Source organism: Rhinoraja longicauda, chromosome 38 (assembly GCF_053455715.1).
Source record: "Rhinoraja longicauda isolate Sanriku21f chromosome 38, sRhiLon1.1, whole genome shotgun sequence".
NCBI classification, from domain to species: Eukaryota; Metazoa; Chordata; class Chondrichthyes; order Rajiformes; family Arhynchobatidae; genus Rhinoraja; species Rhinoraja longicauda.
Window position 1 is genome coordinate 3,783,274 of NC_135990.1, and position 26,348 is coordinate 3,809,621.

General features: G+C 41.6%; 2 protein-coding genes across 8 annotated transcripts in view; one reads left to right on the forward strand and one right to left on the reverse strand.

Moving 5' to 3' along the window:
- Positions 1-14,288, reverse strand: part of pkma (pyruvate kinase M1/2a) — a 34,579-nt gene extending 20,291 nt beyond the window's left edge. For 2 of the 3 annotated variants that reach the window (XM_078429996.1, XM_078429998.1), the window contains exons 1-3: positions 14,148-14,288; positions 6,560-6,741; positions 5,431-5,522 (exon numbers count right to left, since the gene is read on the reverse strand). In XM_078429996.1, coding sequence (XP_078286122.1) covers positions 5,431-5,522; positions 6,560-6,722 — 255 coding nt within the window. In that variant the 5' untranslated portion in view covers positions 6,723-6,741; positions 14,148-14,288. Of the gene's footprint in view, positions 1-5,430; positions 5,523-6,559; positions 6,742-14,137 lie in introns of all 3 variants that reach the window. The other variant, XM_078429997.1, reaches the window with a different exon arrangement.
- A 233-nt stretch (positions 14,289-14,521) lies between these two features.
- LOC144610999 (protein mono-ADP-ribosyltransferase PARP6) overlaps positions 14,522-26,348 on the forward strand; it is a 122,312-nt gene continuing 110,485 nt past the window's right edge. The window contains exon 1 of one of the 5 annotated variants that reach the window (XR_013549467.1): positions 14,522-14,572. The gene's annotated coding sequence lies outside the window, so the exon portion shown is untranslated. The remainder of the gene's footprint in view (positions 14,573-26,348) is intronic. The other 4 variants (XM_078430087.1, XM_078430084.1, XM_078430086.1 and 1 more) reach the window with 4 other exon arrangements.

Sequence of the window (26,348 nt, forward strand, 5' to 3'; positions counted from 1 at the left end):
TACAGAGACAAGCTTTTTCTTTAAAAAGGTAGGCTCCAAACTACAAGATTTGATATGGATAAAGGGTAGGCCATTTAGGACCGAGATGAGGAAAAACTTCACCCAGAAAGTTGTGAACCTGTGGAATTCTCTTCACACAGAAGGCAGTGGAGGCCAATTCACTGGATGTTCAAGAGAGTTAGGTTTAGCTCAGGGCTAAAGGAATCAAGGGATATGGGGGGAAAAAGCAGGAATAGGGTACTGATTTTAGATGATCAGCCATGATCATATTGAATGGCTGTGCTGGCTCGAAGGGTCGAATGACCTACTCCTGCACCTATTTTTCTAGAATGATTTATTGCACCAGTCAGGTGACAAAATTAAACGAATCAGAAATAATCTCAGTCCCAAATGTTAACTTAATCGACAAGAGCTGCAGACAAATTTACATTACTTTCACTGAGCAGATAATTGGTCATTTGAATAATTACAATACTTTGTGCCAACAATTTATTCGTCTGTCTCATGGTTGCAGGAGAATAATAAGTTCTGGGTACATTATGTTGTAAATGTTAGACAAGAATAAATTTATTTTGAGGACTAACCAACTCTGCAATAGGATGGACAAGAAACTGCAGATGCTGGAATCTGGAGCAAAACAAAAGGAGTGCTGCTGGAGGAGCTCAGTAAGTCAGGCAGCATCTGAGGGGCAGGGAGATGGGATCAGTTGGATTGAGAGGGAAAGTAGCTAGTGGAAAGAGGGGGGTCGGGTTGGGTCAAGAACTAGTAAATGATAAGCGGATACAGGCAAGGAGGGGTTGATTGGTAGGCAAGTCAGGCAGGGAGGGGAAGGTTGGAGATAGCAACAGAGCTTGGGAAGTGATGAGATGAAGATATTCCAGCTTCTGGAACCAAATAAAGAGGGATGGTGGCAGATAGGAAATTAAAAGGAGAGATGAGCGTGGGATGGAGGGAACCTAGTGAAAGGTGTGAGTTTTGGGCAGATGGGGAGGGCAGATGGAGTGGGAAGATAGGAGAAAGTGACAGAGAAGGTGCAGGATACCCAAAATTAGAAAATTCAATGTCATTGAGTTGCAGACTACCCAGGCGGAATACCAGGTGTTGTTTCTCTAGTTTGCATTTGGCCTCATCCTGGCAGTGGAGATGGCCAAGGACAAACAGGTCAATGTGGGACACGAAGTGAAATTAAAATTGTCAGCAACTGAGAGATCCAGATGTCCAAAGCAGAGTGCAGGTGCTCGACAAAGCAGCTGCCTGATCTGTGTTTGGTCTCAATATAGAGGAGGCACATCAACAGCACAGTGGTTGCATGAAGCGCAGCTTAATCAGTCTTACTGAAAGGGCTGTTTAGGTCCCTGGATGGAGGAGAGGAGGATAGTGGGCCTGGAGGGGTGGAAAGGCGGGGATGAGTAGCTGGGGAGTCATGGAGACAGTGGTCTCTGCAGAGCACAGAAAGGGTGGGGAGGAGAACAAGGCATCTGTACAAGAGAAAGGATGGGAGGAGATGTAGTCTACATAGCAGCATGAATTAGTGGGTTTTGATAGATAGTGGACAGTTTATCTCCTGAGATGGAGCCAGATCACAGAAGGTAGAAGTGTCACAAATCAAGTGAATTTGAGAGCAGGGTGGAGTTAATGAAGTTGACAAGTTACACAGGTGCAGGAGGCAGCATCAACACAGTTGTTAATGTAGCAGAGAGCGATTTGAGGAATGGTGCTGGAGTAGTTGTGGAACATTGAATGCCCAGGTAGCCAATGAAGAGGCAGGTATAGGTAGGGCCCATGCAAATGCCCATATTTATACTTTGTTAGCAGAAACTTAATGGCGATAGTATAATAGAGCATGTTAGAGGAGGAGAGGGAACTAGTATCTATATCCTTGAAAATAAATGAGCATCGTCAAGGCCTTTCTGATGGGCAAAAGACAATGGCTACAGATAAGGCAGTGGCACTCAACTTAATTGGATTTGGGACTGCTGCACAAGGCATGGTGCAGAAATTCTGATATATAATGCAACATAGCTGTATATTATATTTTCAAGGACTGCATAAAGTCTCCAGCAGCTAGGTGCAATCTTGACCTCTGGTGTTGCTTGTGTAAAGTATTCATACAGTTAGCAGGTCACAATAGGGGAAAAAACATAACCAACACTGCCCTCACCCTGATGGCCACCTTTGCATGGCTGCATCAGGCTGTGTTTACCCAGCTCATAGACCATGGGCATGGTCACCAAGTGTTACCGTTTGCCATGGTGACAACCCATGCACTAGCCTTATTGCTGCACAATATCCCAGTCAGTTGGACATTACCCCACTGCCTGTCCTTTGTGGAAGAGCTTGTCTAGTCAAACACTTTTGACCACAAGTCCACCAGGCAGTGGTTAATATGACCACCCTGCAGGCACTGTGGGAGAAGGACTTGATGTATCCTGTGGGGTGAATCCTGAGCAGCCTGCCCTGTTCATTTGGCAGAATGACTCATCCAAACTTGCCAACAAGTAAGTAGCAAGGTAGACACAAAATGCTGGAGTATCTCAGTGGGTCAGGCAGCATATCGGGAGAGAAGGAATGGGTGACATTTCGGGTCGAGACCAGTCTGAAGAAGTTATCTTCGATTTAAACCAGCATCTGCAGTTTTTTCCCCCCAACAAGTAGCACGATCTTGTTAGCTGGCAGTGAGAGGCAAATCCTTCCTGTACTGTTGCAATGTTACTCCTAACGCACACTGTTCACAGGAAGGCCGCGATGGAGGGGAACCTGCTGCCTATGTCTTGGCAAAATGAATTGTTGCTAGGAGGGTCAGGCAAAGGATGCACGAGTCTTTTGTCACAGATCATCCCAAACTGTTATGTAACAGATTCTGATTTTTAGGCTGTTCCCAGGAGACATCCAGAGACAGTCAACAAGTGCTGCTGGAAGACCATCAAAGGTCTTTGGTCTAGGAAATTTGGGCTTTCTGCACAGCAAGTGGACGAGTGACCAGAGTGCCATGTACAAGGAAAAAAAAATATGCTTTCACTATCATGTGTACAACCAACAGCACTGAATGTTTAGACTGATACTAAGAATATGTCAAAAGCTTTATCAATTTAGAAAACATAGAAAATAGGTGCAGGAGGAGGCCATTTGTCCCTTTGAGCCAGTACCGCCATTCATTGTGATCATGGCTGATCATCCACAATCAGTAACCTGTGCCTGCCTTCTCACCATATCCTTTGATTCCACTAGCCCCTAGAGCTCTATCTAACTCTTTTAAATTCATCCAGTGAATTGGCCTCACTGGCTTCTGTGGCAGAAAATTCCACAATTTCACAACTCTCTGGGTGAATTTGTTTTTTAAATTATAAATAAAGTTTAGCTTTGAAATAAGAGCTTGCATTCAGTCTCCCCACAGCTGTATGCATTTCCCAGTGTGCATGGACTTCCTACCACATCCCAAAGGCTTTGTGAATTGGCCATTTAATCAGCTCATGTTCCGTTGAGTTTGTTAAGAATAGGTTACAAGGAAAATTAATGAGTGAATGGGATTGCTCTGCAAACTAGCATAGACTCCTGGGTCCCAAGAAAAGGCCTCCGTATAGGAAAATATGAAAAAGATCAATTCTACAGGAGCTCCATTACTGCAAGAAAGTAATTAGTTCAGTTTGAGAAGTGCAGTGCATAGATTACATAAATCATGCCAAAGACAGCCAATATTCTGGGATTGCAGTTTAATTGAAGGATGGCAGTTTTCTAAAGCCAGGAAGAGCTAGCCGACTGGATCAGTTAAATTTTATATGTAACATCATGGCAGAAAGTTGAATAGGCCAATTGCTTCATAGTTTTTTGCATAGATTCACATTAACAATCTTTTCATTATTTGGATCCTTTAAAATAATAACCGTGAAACACCCAGAGCTAGCTGAAGTATATTGAATGATACAATTTTTTACACATGATGGCTGCAGGAACTATAAATAGGCAAGCTTGATCAATGGACCATATTGCATTTCATTTGACCTATACCATACAGACGGGCGACATTCCAGTTTTAACAGCTGAAAAGGTCGAGGAGACAGTCACAGCTGTCCTGGACCAGGCTGTATTTGGCAGGTCAAGCATGCAAAAACCCTGATCTTTGATCCAATATTCTTCAGTTGCTTTGAACTTTCCAATCGTACAAAGCTTTACCTAAAATACTACACGAGACATAGCTACACAAGTCCTAAGTCCACCTTCAAGTACAATTTAAAAAAAACTATATTAATGCAAAACAGCAGCCGGCTGTGATCGAAACTTGTATTTAAGTATCGTTGCAAGATTAACCTCAGCATTCTGTCAGCAGAAAGCTTTAAATCAGTGTCCCAGAAATTCCCTCCTTTCCTCTACCTGTTGGCTCCCAGTTGGAGCAAAGCAAGCAAACTTCCAGATAGGAATAAACCTGTAGTTTAATTTAAACCACAATAGTGTTTACAAAGTCACAAAAACCAACATGGTAAAGGCGCCACATCAAATGATTTTTGCCTCATGCTATCAAGGAGAGATCCACAAATTCCACCTGGAAAAATTAATCTGTTCAACTTTACCGCTTTCATAATCTTCGTAGAGCTATACTGAAAATATTGTCTCGGGTCCCTTCAAACTTTATTTGAATCATACTACTTTTAAACTCTAGCTACAAAACTAATTTGTGAACTCATTCTTCTTCATTCTGGTAAATCTCCACTATAAGCCCTCAAAAAGGGTTATGTATCCTTCAGAAGTCGTGGTGCCCATAACTGCTTTTTGTCTCTGAATCTATTCTTAGAAGTAAACTGGTTGGAATTCTGTCTGACACCCAGGCCAGAGGCATTCCTAAGTATTCCCCCTCCCACCACATCCTGCATTTGCCTCACCAGTCACACATCCTTAAATATGTAAAATGCCTTAGAAAAGGATAAAATGTTAGGTCTTGTTTGCTGAATAGCATCTTTTCTCCTCCCCCCCCCATTATAAATAAAACATTTAATGCCATCTTTAAATTTTCTCTTCCCGAAAGTGTACATTTTTGCCGACAAGTGCACATTATGTGCACCTTGACAATTATCTACATAAGACAAAGCCAGGGATTTTTGTTAACGGGATAACAAAACAGAACCCTGGCTTACCTTCCACCACTAGAGTACAGGTGTCTTTCCACAATTAAAATAGCTGGAGAAACAAGGAACGGCAGACACTGGCTTACACAAAAGGACAGAGTGCTGGAGTAACTCATCAGGTCAAACAGCATCTCTGGAGAACATGGATAGGTGATGTTTTGGGTCATGACCCAAAACTTCAGCTATCCATTAAAATAGCTGGCTTTACCAGAGTAACTAAAGCAGAATTAAATCAAGACTTTCTGACTTGTGTGTGTACTGATGCAGCATAGCACCATACACATTCTAGTTTAAAGTTGAACAATGCCATTACCTCATGTGTTCCATGTGAAAAATTCATCCGTGCGACATTCATTCCAGCTTTGATCATCTCTTTTAGTGTCTCAACAGATTTCGATGCAGGGCCTAGAAAGTGCAATCATATCAGTTTCTTCCATGGACATTGTTTCCACTCATCGCGCAAACATGAGATACAACCAAATAGAATTTGCAATGGAAGATAGCAAGAGGGTAGACAGAGCCATGTGGATAATTTTCTTAGAAATGCAATATTGTAGCAACTTAGGAAATACAGCTAACAGGCTAATTTCCAAGTAACAGATAAAAAGGAAGCACTTGATAGGTTGGCTCAACTGCAAGAGTACTCAATTCCAAGCAGAAATTATTAATTAATTTAAGTCATCAATTTTAATTTGGATCAGATGGATTAGCACAAGAACCTACCTCTCCAAAAGAGAAGCACAAGCGTACTCAATATAATTGGTGATAGATCTAATCTTCATATATTAGAGTAAGGGGATCAGCCATGATCATATTGAATGGTTGAATGGCCTACTCCTGCACCAATTCCCTATGTTCCTATTTGTGCACATGGCTCGAATGAATTATTATTATTATAGTAAGAGGAGCAAATTAAAAGTAACTATGCAAGCCTATTCTAATCACTCAGTTGAATCAAGAGAATACTCTCATCTTAAAGAAATCCTCAATTCAAATTAAATGATAAAATTGACAGCTTTGATGGCCATTTGCAAAAACTCTGAACGCCTACACTTCTGCAGGAAAGAAAATCCCATTACACTGTTGACAAGCCTAGCCCCAAGACCATTCTCTCAAACTGTGGAAATACCATCTTGGTTTCTTTAGTATCCTTAAAACAACTGAATTAGCTGCCAATTGACACTCAAAATCAAAACCCCCATTCTTTCACAAAGACAGGACACGTGGTTATTTTAGTTTAACATTTTAATCTGTTGAACAGTTGCACTAATCCTTGAGGGAAATGTTTAATGTGAACTTTCTAAATATAGTACCATGATACTCACCTCTACACAAATATTTTGCAACTGGGTGCTGGTGAGCAAACTACTGTCAATGGATCTTAACTCCAAATAACAGCATACAATTTCTTACAGAAGGCTTTCTCTATTTTGTAAACTTACCAATGGTACATATAATGCCAGTGTTTCGTGCAGTTGTTGCTTCAGAGTCTATATCCAATAGACACAGATGCTCCAGGAAGGTGTCAGCCATGGCCGCATGCAGCTGCTGGTGTTGAATGAAAGCAGTTCCCATTTCGTGCTGGGTATCTTTTGTAATCGGCATAGCTGTTGCTGATTCTACCCTAGAAAGGAAAAATGCAATATTCAGGCTCTGCTAAGACATGGTCAGTCCATAACCCTTCACAGAAGGGTTTCTCTACTACACCTGGTATTATGTCAATTATATTTTAATAAAAGACAGATAAAGTATTTGCACTTAAATGGCCAACTGAATAGCAGGATAGGAATTTTTGAATGTTCTGCCTTCCACATCTCAACAGACCAGGCTTCACGATATCAGTGAATTATACAGACGTTTTTTTTAAAAATCCACAATTTATACAACTACTGAGCAATTCTTGTATGTTCGGTCTTCAAGAAACTTCATAAGAACCATCTCATTAACAAAACAAGGTGGCTAAATTGGTATTTGTGTGCTGCAAATGGACCAGACAATGATGATATTCAAAGAAAATGATTACCCTCCGATATTCTATGGCATTAACACTACTGAATTCCCCGCCATGAATGTCTTGGGAACAAAACTACAATACCAATATACACAATGTGGCAACAAGGGGCAGTTAGAGGCTAGGATTATCACCTCTTAATGCCCCAAAACTAGTCTATCATCTGCAGGGTTCACATTAGCACTGTGATAGCACTTGCCTGCATGACAGCAGCACCAACAATGAAGCTCAACAGCATACACAATAGGCACCCTACCCATATCTGTGCGCTCACTGCACCAATATGCAGTAGCAGTAATGTGTATCTGCAGAATGCATACCGCAACTCAAGATTCAGCTGGCATTTTCCAAACCAGTGACCTCTACCAACTTGGAAATTGGGTGCCCAGTTTCCTCCCAGATCCCCATGATGTACAGGTTTGCGAGTTAATTGGCATCTGCAAATTGCTCCCAGTGTGTAGGGAATGGATGTGAAAGTGGAATAACAGAACTAAAGCCACAAAAGTCTGTGGAGGCAAAGTCAGTGGATATATTTAAGGCAGAGATAGATAGATTGTTGATTAGTACAGGTGTCAGAGGTTGTGGGGAGAAGGTCAGAGAATGGGGTTGGAGGGAAAGATAGATCAGCCATGATTGTATGGTGGAATAGACTTGATGGGCCGAATGGCCTAATACTACTATCACTTGTGATCATAATGTAATGGGTGATCGGTGGTGGGCCAAAGGGCCCATTTTCATGCTATAATCACTAAACTAAAAGGGTAGCAAAATCATGGTAACATCACCACCTGTATGTTGCCCTCCAGCCACATCATGCTGACTTGGTAACATCACTGCTCCTTCACTGGAACACTCACTAAAATCATTGTGTGTAGACACGTTAAGGACTGGTTCGAGGCAGCAGCTCACCAGGACCTTCAAGGGCAATGAGGGATGGGCAATTAACCTTGGCTCATCCTGCAATGCACACATTCCTGCAATGAATATATATTCAATACAATGAGCCAGCCAATCTCATTTAGGTCAAGTCAAAGCAGTCAACTATGCTAGGGAAAATAAATTCAATCTATAAAATAAAATGCAACATCGAATGACATCCATTCCCATTGTGCCAAGTCTTTTGATGTTGGGAAGGCTGTTACTGACCAGGCTCAAGAAAAAATATATACATGGCCTGTGTTGAGCAGAGTTTAACAATCCAAGGAATACATACACAAATATCAAGCAAGAACACCAGTGGTTCCTATATTCCCAACTGAAAGCTGCTCACATTAGCATTGAAAACTAGGGGATGGAGCTGGAAGCATTAGTAAGAAATACAGCAACAGCAAAATGCAATATTTAAATTTCACTGAGTTTAAGCATTGAATGAGGGGGTGTAGTTACATACCATCACACAAGTAATCCAGTTCCCTCCCTCCATTGCTGATTCTTTCTCTTCAGATTCTTTTTAAGCATTATGCATACCTGCACATTCTGGACCTTAACAACTTAGTTTCATGCCTATGTTGATCCTTTAGCCAAATACCTTTATTCTATGAAGATTGGCTTTCTTTCGACTTCATCTATATTGTTTATGATTTCATTATCTGTTTTGACCTTGTAGCCTCCTGCTAAAGCGGGGATGACCCAGCTTCAACTGTCTAGCCACATTGCAAGGGTCCCCCAACCCCAGAATCATTTTGGAATGTTGTTTTCTGCTTCTCTCTAAATCCTTGACATCTTTCCTAAGTATGACACAGAGAAAGGTACCACTTCTTTCCTAAGTATGGCACAGAGAAATTCAAATTTGAATTTGACCAAATCAGCATTTTAAAGATCATAATTTCTTTCCTGCTTCTGCACTCTACTTACATCGTATGTTTTAATGCTTACAATAAACTATACACATTCACCAACTTGTTCCAGTATTGGTAATAATTGCATCTGTATTATGGCTTTTCCCCCCCTACCAGTGTTTAAGCAAACCCATTAAAAAAGCCTGGTTCAATCCAATAGGTTCAGATATTATTCCCCGTCACAACCTCTTTTCATAACGTCAGATTGTTCACAACCTCAGATCCTGAGCTCTGACCACATTTACCTCTTTTCGCATTTAATTAGTCATTCTTGCCATGCCCTACTCTCAACCCCCCCCCCCCCCCCCCCCCCACATGTTCCCTCTGGGCATTCTGTTTCCCCACCCCACACCTTAAAGACATGCAGCTTGGAAGGTCAACTGTCCACTGTAAATGGACACTTGTACATTGTTAACCGTTAGTATGAGGTAGGCAGGGACTGGGGGAGGGGAAGTTGATGAGCATGTAGGAAAAATAAGTTACAGGGTGCCATGGCTGATGGCTGTTCTAGATTCATCTTCACAACCAGAGCCAAATCGCAGAAATACGTCCAAAAATCCTGCATCTTTCAGCACATATTTAGTTAGTTATGCTAGTTGCAAATACCACTTCATCCTCTCCCATCTCCTGCCAAAATTGGAAATTAAGAAAATCAAAATTTCACTTATCTAGACTATCTACATATTAAGAACATTAGTCATAGAATACAGAAGAAGCTAGCAAAGACTAAAGGCAACATTTATAAGCATAGTGATGGTCACAATTCCACAGGGCTGTTAACTACATTAACTAGCTCAGAGAATAATCTTTACCAAGGACAAACCAACACCTCCAGCCTCCCTCAGATCATAGCAGTGCACAGATAATTTGATTACAAGAGTCAAGGCTTTTATTTCACATTTAAATTCAACCTCTTTAGATCATCTTCAGGTCGAGCAGAAAAAAATAGAAAGCTACAAGGTACTGATTTCAAAATGTGCACTTTTGAGAATTTAGTATCAAAGAAAAAGGCAATAAATTGGGGAGGGAAGAGGACGGAAGGGGGCAGGAACTGGGCGATGCTTGGAGATGAAAGCAAACTTTATTGCCAAATAACTGCCCTGACAATGCTCAAAACAGTTCCCAGTTTAAAGCCGTCTTTCATCAGTGTTTGCTTTCTGCACATGTAAACAACATTTTAACAATGAGACTCGAGGACATCGGAAGCATGGCTTTCCTAGTAGTGCTGTAAATAACATAAAATAACGACACATTACGGTCATTTCCTTCTATCCAATTTATGCTTTTTAAAAACGAACATCGGCCGGTAATATTAATTCTTCATTGACGCTACTTGATCAAAGAGTTTGCAGCATTTTAAGGTCTGATTTGGTGCAATATATTTTGTTTTGAGTTCACCGGTTAAAAGCAAGAAGTGGCAATCAATGGCTGACGGTCTGGATGCCGCTTTTGCAGAACCATCTCAAGCTCAGACCATGTCACGTCCCACTCGCATTCATAACCCGCTCCAGTGAGGCGATTGGAAAGTATTATGAATTACCAGCATCCATGGGGGGTGGTGAATCATTCCAGAAATTACTCATTCTATTACTGAGAGGGAAAAAACGATGACTTGAAACATTGCAGGGATTTGCGCTTAATCAAATCGATAGTGGATCGAAAGAATTTGGTGGTGGGGGGTTGCCGAAAGGGCTAATGTTCGTTCCTCTGCCTCCTCATTCAAACGTTTCGAGTGAGAATTCACCTAAATGCTGCAGGGTGGACCGCATGGCGTCTGCTGCTAGTCTTCCGGTTTCAAACCTCAACCAATGAATCAATTACGGTCTCCATCTTCCCTCTCCCCGCATACGCACATACAGAAAATAAACTACAGCAACCTGCACTGATCCTTGTATCGATAGCTTCTCGGATCCCAACGATCATTAGGGCAACTCTGTGGCTGCATTTAAAAAAGGCTGCAGTTTTAGCAAAGCTGCACTGCAATTCCTATCGCCCCTGCGGTGTTTAGACGTGACACCACAATATTCCCAATGACGTCTAAACACGCAGAAGTTACATACATTTAAACTGAATTTTAATCGAGAATACATACATCCATAGGCAAGCATATCTATAAAAGCATATCTCAGCATAGTATCAAACACATGGTGGAAAAATAATATGTATTTAATAATAATGTATGAGGAAGTTTCTAGGATAGATTTATTCAGACTGTTTGATCTGCGAATAGCAGACTAGATATTTTTGTAAACCAAAAATCTTGTTGGGAGAGCCAAATCATTTAACTACAGAGACGATCTCTCCTCAAAGATAAGATGGCTGGGTAAATCAACTTCAAAGTCACTTTGAGGTCTGGCCTCCGCCGTTGTTGCCAGTATCACGTGGCTGGGCCTTGAGGAATCGATATTGCTTTCTTCACCATGGGTAAGAAGATCTCTCGCACACGCAGATAGATCACCCCAGTTTCTGGAGATTAAAAGGCAGCCCAAGCAACAACGGCTACAATTGTGCAGTTAACAAAAAGTTTCATTAGAACCCCGAGGCACAAAAAAAACCTATAACTGCTCTGGCGAGGTCAAACAATTGTACTAACCTCCAATAAAACAAAATCCAGGCACAAATTCAAACTTAAATATTTAAAAGGTTGCGTGACAAATACATAACCAAAAGGCGCGTCAAGGGCACTTCACAATAGGTCAAACTACCGGTTTCAACTCGGGCTCAAACACTGAAGAAAACTAGATTCTTTAGAAGGTAGACGTGCAAATTATATTTACAGTCTCTTTCAGACATCAGAATTTATGAGGTGCTGGATTCAGACCGAAGCCCCTCGTGTACGTGCGAGTAACCTGCCGCATAATGACAAGAGGAATCGACTGCCCTTCAAATGGAAGGAAGGTTGCAGCAACTTTAAAAAGGGAAATACAAATACATCTTAAAACGACAGAATGTAAAACCATGCAACAAGGAATAATAATACAAAGTGTGTCATAAAATTATGATATCAAGCACACCTTAAAATCAGTAATAATTCATTGTCTAATAAAATGAATTAGAATCTCACTGGAGTAATTAGAATAGAATTTATTGTCATCCAAAATTTGACTTTAACATATTCATGGGATATCTGCAAGAGATATAGTACTATTTAAAGATATAGACAATTATAATCTTAAAGGCATCAGTTATAAAACTGATGCTTTATATACAAATCTTGAAGTGGTATTTAAATATCCTTTAAGATTTAGACAAGGATAATATCAACTAAGTCAATAATGCAAGAGATACATATGCACACATTTTAAATGGTATTATATTTAAAATAGGCAATCTTATAATTAACTGGTCCCTTTGAGATTCTATCTTCCTTCGTCTTCAAATGGGATATTATAAATATTCAAAAAATTAATGGCATTTTATAATTGGCTGGTCCCTTTCCTATTCTAGTCTTCTTTAAATATACCTTGTACATCCCATTTAAATAAAGATTGCAAAGGAAACTAGAATCTATATCTTTCTTTAAATGGATATATATCCTGCACATACCAATTAAATATATAGATACTAAAGGAAACAGAAATAGAGGAATATTTAATCCATATCGCTGCATCTATATAGCATATATAGCAAGAAAGCTAAAATGACAAAGGGGCCAGTCAATTGCAAAATGGCATTAATATATGGAATATTTATAAATGCTTCGAATCCCATTTTAAAAGGCAGCATTGTGTGGCAGGTTATTGCTACATTATATCCTGTATATCCCATTTAAATATATAGATTCTAAAGGAGTATAATCTGTATGTCTATATTTTTAAATGTGATATCCCATTTAAATATAAATTCTAAAGAAAAGCAGAATCTATATCCCAATCTACATCTTTAAGTGGGATATATAAATAGAAAGAAAACTAGAATGACAAAGGAACCAGTTAATTATAAAATGGCATTAATATATAAAGTATTTATAAGTGGTTTATAACCCTACTTAACGAGGCAGCACTGTGCTGCAGGCTGATGCGACACCATAGCCTGTACATCCCATATTGATAAATGGTTTGCAACCCTATTTAAATACATCCTGTGCTGCAGGTTAGTGCAACACAAAAGCCTGTATATCCCATATTTAAGGGGCAGATTGGTGCTACACTATAGCCTGTAAATACCTTATTTAAGGAGAAGTCTGGTGCGACACCACAGCCGGTTTCTCCTATTTTTAAGGGGCAGTCTGTGCTGCAGAGTGGTGCCACACTATAGCCTGCATGTCCCATATTTAAGGGGCAGACTGCTGGCACACTATAGCCCGCATGTCCCATATTTAAGGGGCAGACTGCTGGCACACTATAGCCCGCATGTCCCATATTTAAGGGGCAGACTGCTGGCACACTCTAGCCCGCATGTCCCATATTTAAGGGAAGACTGCAGCTACACTATAGCCTCTCTATCCCATATTTAAGGGGCAGCCTGGTGCTACACTATAGCCTAAATGTCCCATATTTAAGGGGCAGATTGGTGCTACACCATAGCCTGCACATCCCATAGTTAGGGGGCAGACTTATGCTGCACTATAGCCTGCATGTCCCATATTTAAGGGGCAGATTGGTACTGCACTATAGCAGACTGGTGCTACACTATAGCCTGCACGTCCCATATTTAAGGGGCAGACTGGGGCTGCACTATAGCCTGCACATCCCATATTTAAGGGGCTGTGCTGCAGACTGGTGCTACACTATAACCTGCACATCCCATATTTAAGGGGCTGTGCTGCAGACTGGTGCTACACTATAACCTGCACGTCCCATATTTAAGGGGCAGATGCAGACTGGTGCTACACCATAACCTGCACGTCCCGTGTTTAAGGGGCAGACCGGTGCTGCACTGTAGCCTGCACGTCCCATGTTTAAGGGGCAGTGCTGTGCTGCAGACTGGTACTACACTACAGCCTGCACGTCCCATGTTTAAGGGGCAGACTGGTGCTGCACTATACAGGGGCAGGGGCGCCGCGCCGGTTGCCATGGAGCCGCGGCCCAGCGGCCGGCAGCCACACGCAGCCTCGGCGATTCCCGGCTCCGCCAGCCGCTCCTCAACGGCCCGCCGCTCCTTCACCTCTCCCCTTGCTGCCCCGCCGCTGCGCTCTCCCTTCAGCCACAGGCTGCAGCGGTGACACCAACCTTCCCTCACCTCCTCTCCGCAACGTGGGGCTGAGACGCTCCGACACAGTGCGTCGTGTGTGCCTGGGCTTCTCCTCATATACTCTCCCCCCGCCCCCGCCGCTGGAGGACCAACCGCCTCACCCTCGGAGGACCACCACTGGATAGCCATCCGCCCACACACACACACACGACGCCCTCAACGCAACAATCACTTCATCACACCCAAACCATGGTGGGGACCATCTCGAAACGAACAGCGCGATTTATTTATTTTAAAATCAGTCTGCACACTGCGTCTGGGAAAAAGGGGACTATGTTTTTCCAGCGGATGGATTTTATTGTCAGGTTCTGACGCAGCAGCTGATCCAGAGAAGGATGCACTCAGGGTACACGTGATCAGGCTAAATCTGGAACAAAATGCTCTAACTGCTGATATAATTACTCATCAAAGCTGTTAGTATTGCCCTTTACTTTAAAATATGAAATATTCTGTGATTTTCTTCATTCATAAACTATATAGTAACAAATCAAAGCTGTCAGCATTGCCATTTGCTTTAAAAGATGAAATATTCTGTGATTGTCTTCATTCATAAACTATATAGTAACAGATCAAAGCTTTTAGTATTGCCTTTTGCTTTAAAAGATGAAATATTCTGTGATTGTCTCCATTCATAAACTATATAGTAACAGATCACAATTTTTAGTATTGCCCTTTGTTTTAAAATATGAAATATTCTGTGATTTTCTTCATTCTTAAACTATATAGTAACAGATCAAAGCTTTTAGTATTGCCTTTTGCTTTAAAAGATGAAATATTCTGATTTTCATTCTTAAACTATACACAGACAGATCAAAATTGTTGGAATTGCCCTTTGCTTTAAAATATTAAATATTCTGTGATTTTCTTCATTCTTAAAACTATATAGTAACAAATCAAAGCTTTTAGTATTGCCTTTTGCTTTAAAAGATTAAATATTCTGATTTTCATTTTAAAACTATATACAGATAGATTAAAGCTGTTAGTATTGGCTTTTGCTTTAAAATATGAAATATTCTGTGATTTTCTTCATTCTTAAAACTATATAGTAACAGATCAAAGCTGTTAGCATTGTCATTTGCTTTACAATATGAAATATTCTGATTTTCTTCATTCTTAAACTATATAGTAACAGATCAAAGCTTTTAGTATTGCCATCTGCTTTAAAAAATATGAAATATTCTGAGATTTTCTTCATTCTTAAACTATATAATAACAGATAAAAGCTGTTAAAATTTCCCTTTGCTTGAAAATATGAAATATTCCGTGATTTTCTTCATTCATAAAACTATATAATGACAAATCAAAGCTGTTAATATTGCCATTTGCTTTAAAAGATGAAATATTCTGTGATTTTTCTTCATTCTTGAAAAAAACAAGTGATTACTTTCTTAGATATCACCCCCAAGCATTTCTCAGGTCTTAAGAACAACTGAATTATTTTACATGCTCATTACACTTGTGTAACTTTGATAGCTTATCTCCAAAAGATAATTTATGTTTCAGTGTTTGAAAGATTGTGATGTACGAACTTCAATTAAGAAAGCATTATATTCTGTGACAGACTGAAGAAGGATCTCGACCTGAAACGTCACCCATTCCTTCTCTCCAGAGATGCTGCCTGTCCCGCTGAGTTACTCCAGCATTTTATGTCTATCTTCAATGTAAACCAGCATCTGCAATTCCTTCCTACACATAGACTAAACACATCCAGGTATTGCTGCTCAAACATTTTCGTGGTTGTGGAAAAAAAAAGTTTTCTCCACAATATAATTAATATTATATGTATAGGAAGGAACAGCAGCTGCTGGTTTACATCGAAAGTAGACACAAAAAGCTGGAGTTAACCAGTGGGGCAGGCAGCTTCTGATGAAAAGGAATAGGTAATGTTTCAGGTCAAGACCCTGCTTCACATCCACATATGTATTTGGCGACAACAAATAGTTTCATCTGTTGGCTTTGTCTTTGCAATTACATGTTGAGAACAGGAGTAAAAGATATTTTAAGTTGCTTCATCCATTCTTCTGTGTCAGTGCATTCAAAGAGGCAGTTCGGTGTGAAGCGGTGGAATAAATTTGTGTTGGTGCCCCATCTTTCATTCACCCCAGTTGCAGAGCATTGTTGCTGCATCAGAGAAGCACACTGGGATCATTACTCGGGGTCAATAAGGTCAGTCTTCAGCTCATGGGAACCTGGGATCATTCATTGTTGAATCAGTGAAAGGAATGCTCGCAGACCTTTGTAAACGGATCTGTTCTGTTTTCCTTGGACGTTTGCCGTGGTTATTTTGTGCCCTGTGCTGTTTTGACCACAGGGACTGAGGAATGTTTACACAAAGGGTCCACCCACCCTCATCACCACATGAAGGAACATTCTCCCCCCCCATCCAAAAAGCCAACAGGAACCTTATCTTATCGAAACATATAAGATTATTAAGGGGTTGGACACGTTAGAGGCAGGAAACATATCATATCATATCATATATATACAGCGCGGAAACAGGCCTTTTCGGCCCACCAAGTCCGCGCCGCCCAGCGATATCCGTACATTAACACTATCCTACACACACTAGGGACAATTTTTACATTTACCCAGTCAATTAACCTACATACCTGTACCTTATATATATGATATGATATGACATGTTCCCAATTGTTGGGGGAGTCCAGAAACAGGGGCCACAGTTTAAGAATAAGGGGTAGGCCATTTAGAACGGAGATGAGGAAAAACATTTTCAGTCAGAGAGTTGTAAATCTGTAGGATTCTCTGCCTCAGAAGGCAGTGGAGGCCAATTCTCTGCATGATTCAAGAGAGAGCTAGATAGAGCTCTTAAGGATAGCGGAGTCAGGGGATATGGGGAGAAGGCAGGAACGGGGTACTGATTGAAAATGATCAGCCATGATCACATTGAATGGTGATGCTGGCTCGAAGGGCCGAATGGCCTACTCCTGCACCTATTGTCTATTGTCTAAAACCTCTTCCTTCCACCCCCTCAATATACATATCAAATACACATGTATATGTGTTTAAATACCTTCGATTTGTACCAGCATCTGCAGTTATTTTCCTAAATACACATGTGTATGCAGATATGAATACACATCAATACACATATGCATCCTTTACTTTAGTTTACTTTACTTTAGAGATACAGCGTGGAAATAGGCCCTTCACCCCACCAAGTCCACGCTGATCACCGATCACCCCTTATGCTAACACTATCCTACACACAAGGGACAATTTACAATTTTACAATTTTACCAAAGCCAATTAAACCTACTAACCTGCTTGTCTCTGGAGTGTGGGAGAAAAGCAGAGCACACGGAGAAAACCTACGCAGTCATAGGGAGAACGTACAAACTCCATACAGACAGTGCCCATAGTCAGGATTGAACCCGGGTCTCTGGCGCTAGAAAGCAGCACCACTGTTCTGGGGGGAGAGGGGAGGGGAGGGGAGAGGGGAGGGGAGAGGGGAGAGGGGAGGGGAGAGGGGAGGTGAGAGGGGAGAGGGGAGGGGGGAGGGGAGGGGGAGGGAGGGGAGAGGGGAGGGGAGAGGAGAGGAGAGGAGAGGAGAGGGGGGAAGGAGAGGGAGGAGAGGGTGCTGCACCAATGCAGGAGAGGTTTGGGCCCAACAAGTCCACCTGATCTAGTCTTTAAATTTTGTCCCTCTCATCTTAAAGCTATGCCCTCTATTCTGCAACGTTTTCACACTGAGAAAATAATTCTGACTGTCTAGCCCATCTATTTGTATGCCTCTAATAATTTCATTTGCTACTCTCAGGGTTCCTTTCAGCCTCTGACTCTGCACAAAACAATCTACGTTTGTCTAACCTGCCCTTATAGCTAATACATTGTAATCCGGGCAGTTTTGCCAACGTTGCTGGTGACATTTACGTCTCATGGACGATGGAATAATAGATTTTTTTTTATGGGCTCAATCAGTGCCCCATAATCCAGGCTGATGGCCCTCTCCTCATTGTTGCCTTATTTTCAGATGGGACTTCTTCGAAATTCAAGGGTACATAAAACATCCTGCATCACTGTTGCAACAGGTGCCTTTGAGCATGTTTTCCTCTTGGAACAGCATTGCTGGAGAACAGATTATCTGATCAGCATCATCACATTCTGTTTACTGTAAGCTTGCTGCGTAATTGTTCAAGGCTTCTCTGATTACTGTCGTAACTGTATTTCAAAAATATTTCACTGCATGATATGAGCCCGAAGAGCATGAAGCCTATAAAATCTTTCATTTTCCTTTTCAACCTTTAGGATTAGGTTTATTAGTTTAGTTTATTGTCACGCATACCAAGGTGAAAAGCTTTTGTCGTGTGCTAACCAGTCAGCAGAAAGACAATATATGATTACAACCGATCCATTTACAGTGTAAAGATACATGATAAGGGAATAATGTTCGTGCAAGATAAAGCCAGCAAAGTCCAATCAAGGATAGTCCGAGGGTCACCAAAGAGGTAGATAGTAGTTCAGCACTGCTCTCTGGTTAACACATGTATTGAGGTACGGAAAAAAGCTCTGTTTTGCGTGCTATCCAGTCACATCAGATAATACAATACATACATATAATCAAGTCAAACTCAAGTGGAGCAGGTGGAGCAAAGGGGACGATACAGAGTGCATAATATAGTTCTCAGCATTGTAGTATAAGAAAATAACTGCAGATGCTGGTACAAATCAAAGGTATTTATTCACAAAATGCTGGAGTAACTCAGCGGGTCAGGCAGCATCTCAGCAGAGAAGGAATGGCGACGTTTCGGGTCGAGACCCTTCTTCAGACTGATGTCAGGGGGGCGGGACAAAGGAAGGATATAGGTGGAGACAGGAAGATAGAGGGAGATCTGGGAAGGGGGTGGGGAAGAGAGGGACAGAGGAACTCTCTCTATCTTCCTGTCTCCACCTATATCCTTCCTTTGTCCCGCTCCCCTGACATCAGTCTGAAGAAGGTATTTATTCACAAAATGCTGGAGTAACTCAGCAGGTCAGGCAGCATCTCGGGAGAGAAGGAATGGGCGACGTTTCGGGTCGAGACCTTTCTTCAGACCCAGGGTTCTTCCCCATTCCTTCTCTCCCGAGATGCTGCCTGACCTGCTGAGTTACTCCAGCATTTTGTGAATAAATACCTTTGATTTGTACCAGCATCTGCAGTTATTTTCTTATACTATCAGTCAGAAGAAGGGTTTCGACCTGAAACGTCACCCATTCCTTCTCTCCTGAGATGCTTGACCTGCTGAGTTACTCCAGCATTTTGTGAATAAATATCAGCATTGTAGTACATCAGTTCCAGAGACAAATTCCAATGTTACAATGGGGCAGAGGTGATTTGGAAAGTACCCTAACATATGATGGGACTGTTCAGAAATCTGATAACAGGGTATGAGTTGTTCCTGATGCACGCTTTCAAATTTCTACATTTCACAGATTTGGTAAATTAACAAAAAATAATATTGCTGTCATGCACTCATTAACATTAATCTTTCCCCACCATGTTTTCTATGAACTATAACCTCAAAATCACATAGGTACAGTCAGCTGATGAGCAAAAATGTATTTGTAGAATCCACCTGATCTGTGTAAGAGGATAAACAATTAATAAGACTCCATTAACAAATGAACTGAATATCTCTCTATCATGTTCAAGGGGCAACGTGATGTGAAGCTTGATTGGAAACATGATAAACATTTCCAAAAATATTGCAGCCTTAAACCAAAATATATTACAATGTTAACAAAGACAGAAAAATACATATTTTATGTAGGAAAGAACTGCAGATGCTGGTTTAATTCAAAGGTAGACACAAAATGCAGGAGCGACTCAGCGGGACCGACAGCATATCTGGAGAGAAGGAATGGGTGACGTTTCAGGTCGAGTCTGAAGAAGGGTCTCGACCCAAAACGTCACCCATTCCTTCTCTCCAGAGATGCCGCCTGCCTGTCCCGCTGAAATAAGTATTTTGTCGGATTAAAAGCTAAAAAGATACTAGTTTGAAATATTATATGAAAATCAATCCATATTAGGAATTAGAGTAATATAAATCTGCTTTTAAGTGTCACGTATCAACTCGTGTATATTCTTTATATATTATCTATCTAAAAATCTATTCTGCTTTGCCTTTGCTACCATTATCTTGTACTCACACTTTGACATTACTTGCAGTATTGCCCATCCTAAAAGAACAGAATCACTGTATCTGTGGAATTGCAAAGATTTTGGGCCACTCGGCACTTTCACAGATGAAGCATTCAATGAACAGGTTACCACAGTGAGGAGTTTATTGGCAATTCGCTGCAGGCAATTAAAAACCCCTGACGCTGCAAGCATTAGGAACAGGTCATCGTGTTGATTGGCAGTGTAACTCGCCAATAGTTGACAGAGCAATGATCGCCATTGACGTTTTATCCAGTTAAATCGCGGACAGGCTGCTTCTCAACCATTCCCAAGTTTGCATGTGTAGGAAGGAACTGCAGATGTTGATTTAAACCAAAGATGGACACAAAAAGCTGGAGCAACTCAGCAGGTCAGAGAGCATCTCTGGAGAAATGGAATGGATGATGTTTTGGGTCGCGACCCTTCTTCAGACTGAGAGTCAGGGGAAAGGGAAGCGAGTGATATGGATGGTGATATAGAGAGATATAGAACAAATAAATGAAAGATATACATTAAAAAGTTTTCAGCTACGGTTTTAAATGTTTGTTGCAGTTTCTAGAATGGGATAATGGATGAGGAAAGAAGTGACTAGAAGGTGACAGGTGAGACATTGTTTGCTGGCTGTCCACATCCCAACCTATGTTTGTAACTGGAATAAGTACCCATGAATATATAGTTATATTGTAGATTATTGTTGGTTTACACATAAGGGCACAAAGTGCTGGAGTAACTTAGCGGGTCAGGCAGCATCTCCGGAGAACATGGTTAGGTTAACAAAGAACTGTAGATGTTGGTTTACAAAAATCTATCTATATAGTGTTGGAAGGAACTGCAGATGCTGGTTTACACCGAAGATAGGCGCAAAATGCTGGAGTAACTCAGCAGGACGGGCAGCACCTTTGGAGAGGAGGAATGGGTGACGTTTCGGGTCGAGACCCTTCTTCAGACACAAGACCCTTCTTCAGTACAAACAAAGAACTGGAGATGCTGGTTAATACACAAAAGGACACAAAGTACTGGAGTTAGTCAGCAGGTCAGGCAGCATCTCTGGAGAACATGGATAGGTGATGTTTTGGGTCACTGGGTGGGAGTTGCAGGGGTTATTTATTTAAGTGTATAAGTCATAGGACTCTGGTTTGGAGTGCAGTGATCATTTATAAAACAGGAATAGGATTAGGCCATTCGGCCCATCGAATCTGCTCCACCACTCGATCATGGCTGATCCATTGTTTCCTCTCAACCCCATTCGCCCCATAACCTTTGACACCCGTACTAATCAAGAACTTATTAATCTCAGCTTTAAGAATACCCAATGACTTGGCCTCCACTGCCGTCTGGCAATGTGCTCACACAGATTCACAACCCTCTGACTAAAGAAATTCCTCCTCATCTACATTCTAAAAATACATCCTTTTATTCTGAGGCTGTGCCCTCTGGTCCTTGACTCTCTCATTAATGGAAACAACTTATCATATCCACTCCATCTGGGCCTTCCACTATTCGGTAAGTTTCAATGAGATCCTGTTAAAGTTCGATTCTACTAGACAGACAACAATACCATAAAGTGGTAAAACATTAGAGTCTTTACTACGCCAGTGGGAGTGGGAGAGTATACTTGCACACTAGCAGTCACTCGAGGACCCCACTCACTCACAGAGTGTTTCAGCAGCATTTTTATACACCAAATACAATAGGTTTTTAGAAGTGATAACAGAACCAGACACCCCACACAGGTGGTCTTGCAAGATGATAGGAATTCAACGAATCATCACCCACCATCACTGGCCATTGTCCGAGGTTATTAATTCAGTCTATTAACATAAACACATCTTCCTGGTGCTCAACTTTAGGGTGATTGTAACGGGACTCAGTCTATTAACATAAACACATCTTCCTGGGGCTCAACTTTATGGTAATTGTTAAGAGGCTCACTCTACTCTGTGCTCTTCCTTTGTATCCGTATCCTGTCCTTTGTAAGGTTACAACACCCCTCCTGCAATCTCAAGCCGGCATCTACGCAGAGATAGACTTGCAGGCGTCTGAGGTATGCAATTTAATTTAGTGACAGTTCATCTTCATGTAGCATTTGGTCACATACACCTTAACCCTTAAATCCCCTTTTCTCCTTTACAATCCCCTCGTCCTTCTAAATTCCGGTGAGCCATCAAACACTCCTCTTATTTAACCCACTCATTCCCGGAAACATTCTCGTAAACCTCCTCTGCACCCTCTCCAAAGCCAACACATCCTTTCTCGGATATAGGGCCCAAAACTGCTTACAATATTCCACATGTGGTCTGACCAGCCTTGGCTTATACTGAAACCTTTAGCTTATGTCGTGATAAGGCAAAGAGGTATGAACCACACCTAATTAAGTCAAGTCAAATTCCATCAAGTTTTAAGGCAAATGCCAGTTCAATCTGCCTCTGGTCTGGCTTGAGTGGTAGCCTGATATGAATACCATGATGTAAAGAGAGATATGTACTGATTATATTGAATTACCTCTATATATATTTTATAAATAACATTTTTTGTACTAAAACAACATAAATGCTGCTGACTGGCACATTCCTGGTGCAGGGGTCTGTGCTGAGGGACAGACGGAAGGTTGTGCAGTCAATGTGAAGAGTCTGACATAAAATGCTGGCGTAACTCAGCGGGACAGGCAGCATCTCTGGAGAGAAGGAATAGGTGACGCTTCGGGTCGAGACCCTTCTTCAGACCCGAAAGGTCACCCATTCCTTCTCTCCAGAGATGCTGCCTGTCCCGCTGAGCTACTCCAGCATTTTGTGTCTATCTTTGATTTAAACCAGCATCTGCAGTTCTTTCCTACACAATGTAAAGTGGACATCGGGGGGCTATCGGTCGGTAACAGCCACTCAATTGTTCTACTGATGCTATATTTAAGGAGAAAACCATAGTGGTGCTGATATAAGACAAAAGAATGTATTAAAATGCTTGGTAGTATAAATTAATAAATTAGTCCCAATTATGTGTGTATTATGAAAAAATTATATTCTTGTGTGGGAACAAATGTATACAGCAATAATATTTATACAGAGGGTGCAGCCTCAAAATAAAAGGACATACCTTTAGAAAGGGGACGAGCAGGAATTTCTTTTGCCAGAGGGTGGTAAATCTGGAATTCATTGCCGCAGACGGCAGTGGAGGCCAGGCCATTGGGTATTTTTAAAGCGGAGATTGATAGATTTGTGATTAATAAGGGCGTCAAACGTTGTGGAAGGAATGCAGGAGAATGGGATTGCCGCAAAGGATAAATCAGCCATGATTGAATGGTGGAGTAGACTCGATGGGCTGAATGGCCCATTTCTCCTCCTATGACTTATGGACTTATTTAGATATTATTGTAATGGAGGATCTCGTAGTATCAGGTCTTTACCACAATAAATAAATAAGGAACTGCAGATGCTGGTTTTCAAAAAGACTCTAAAAGTGTTAGAGTAACTCAGTGGGATAGGCAGCAACTCTTGAGAACATGGATAGGTGATGTTTCAGGTCAGGATCCTTCAGACTGATTGCAATGGTGAAGTACAAATTTCATTCCTGTTTGAATAGTCAAATGAAATTCCAAAGTACTCCACTACTTTGTGTTCTTTTGTGCATTAACCATTATTTCCAGTTCTTTGTTTGTACAATATGTTTGAAGTAGTATCTTGACTCAAAATGCCCACATTTTGCATATCTTGACTGAGAATATTTTTATTCTGTTATCTACAGCATGCGGGCATCACTGGAATGGTTGCAGGATGTTTCCAGGTGGTCAGGAGAATGGGGTTGAGAGTCTGAAGAAGGGTCTCGACCCGAAATATCACCCATTCCTTCTCTCCAGAGAAGCTGCCTGTCCCGCTGAGTTACTCCAACATTTTGTGTCTACCTTCGGTGTAAACCAGCACCTGCAGTTCCTTGTTAACCTAACCATGTTCTCCAGAGATGCTGCCTGACCCACTGAGTTACTCCAGCACTTTGAGGTTTCCTTTTCTACAGTGAGCTGGAATATCTGGTCTCCTGTCTATTTATTTGCAAAAGCCATCAGCACTGACACTGAAATGTGAATAAATAACTTGAGAAAAGATGAAGGGAATAACCCAGATGGGTCTCGACACAAAATATCGACTATTCTTTCTCTCCAAAGATGCTGCCTGACCCTTGGTGTTACTCCAGCATTTTGTGTTTATCTTTGAAGCGAATAACCTCAGGATTAGAAATTCTTATTAGGAGATAGAGCTCTAGGGGCTAGTGGAATCAAGGGAAATTGGGAGAAGGCAGGCACGGGTTACTGATTGTGGATGATCAGCCATGATCACAATGAATGGTGGTGTTGGCTCGAAGGGCCAAATGGCCTCCCCCTGCACCTATTTTCCATGAGAAAGCATGGGCTGAAAGTTTAATGGGAGAGTAATTCATAAGGATGAGCAGAGTAATTCTACATTTAAAATTAGACCTAACAGGATCTCTGCTCATTTCTACATTTTCTGCTGTGTGTTCCACCAGCTTTGAAGCTTCCAGGAGTGGTTTGGCTTCGTTCATGGCGATCTGTACAATCTAAACAATGAAGTCATCTGCTAGCCATGTATCATCCACTCTGAGGCTGGTACCAGGTAATTTCCATTGCTCCAAATGATTTTGCAAACCCTGTACTTCTATGCTGTGCTGCCAAGAAGTGGTAAGTAATAAACATGCCGGAATGTTGTAGACATCCTGAAAACATTATTTCTCGGGTGGCGTAGTGGTAGCGTTGCTGCCTCAGAGCGCCAGGTAGGCGGGTTTGATCCTGACCTTGTGTGCCGTCTGTGCGGAAGTTTGTATGTTTGTACGTTCTTCCTGTGACTGCATGGGTTTTCTCTCCCCCCGATCTCCTTCCACCAATATCCCCTTCCTCTGGCTTCACTTTTCATTCTTTTTCTCTCCTTGTCTTACACCCTTTTCTCTCCTTTTCATCTCTAACCATTGTCCACCCATCTGCCATTCAAATCCCCTCACCTGTATCCACCTATCACTCGCCAGGCTTTCTCCCACTGCTACAGTCAGACTGAAGGGAGGGTCCCGGGCCAAAACGTCACCTGTTCATGTCCTCCACAGATGCTGGTCGCTGGTCGGCGTGGACTCTATGGGCCGAAAGTTCTGTTTCTGCGCTGTATTTCTAAATTTAAAAAAACTAACGTTGACCATTGATCACCCCATACACTAGCACTATCCAACATACTAAGGACAATTTAGAGAAGCTAATTAACTGACAAACCTACATGACTTTGGAGCGTGGGAGGAAACCGGATTGCCCGGAGAAAACCCAAGCGGTCACAGGAAGAACGTACAAACTCCGTGCAGAGAGCACCCATAGTCAGGATTGAACCTGGGTCTCTGGTACTCTAAGACAGTAACTCTACTGCTGCACCACTGTGCCGCCATACAAGTAGCTGTGTCGTAGAGGACTGGTGGTTCTCTGGACGTTTCCAGGGATATTTACTGAGACAATCATCCACTGGGGCTCACGTTGTCGACCTCCCCGTGGTGAGCCCTGTCAACTGACCTCAGTCAGGCGAACGACAACAAACAGAGACAGCAGAAGCAGAAGCAGCTTCATAACTTCTGCTGCCTCAAACGCAAGAAGAAGAATCATCCACTCAGCTGGCAGATTGTCACCTCAGTGAGAGATGCATTTTGGTCTACCTGAAACATCTTGGGCTTCCAGAGCAAGGAGCTATCCCAAACCTAATACTGGACACAGGACTAATGCATGTTGCAGGTGTACATTATTTGGGATGCACTGAAGCTTGGAGCTTATCATGGTTTAGGTTTTGTTATTGTCACACGTACCGAGGTACAGTGAAAAGCTTTATTTTGCATGCTATCGAAAAAACATCAAATATACCATGAATAATTACAATCAAGTCAAACTCGAGTATTGATGGGATTGAATTATAATCTTCCACAAAATTAGATAGGCTGGCTTCAATCAATCACTCAGGATTCCAATGTGCTGTTTAAAAGGATTATGATCTTAATGGGTACTT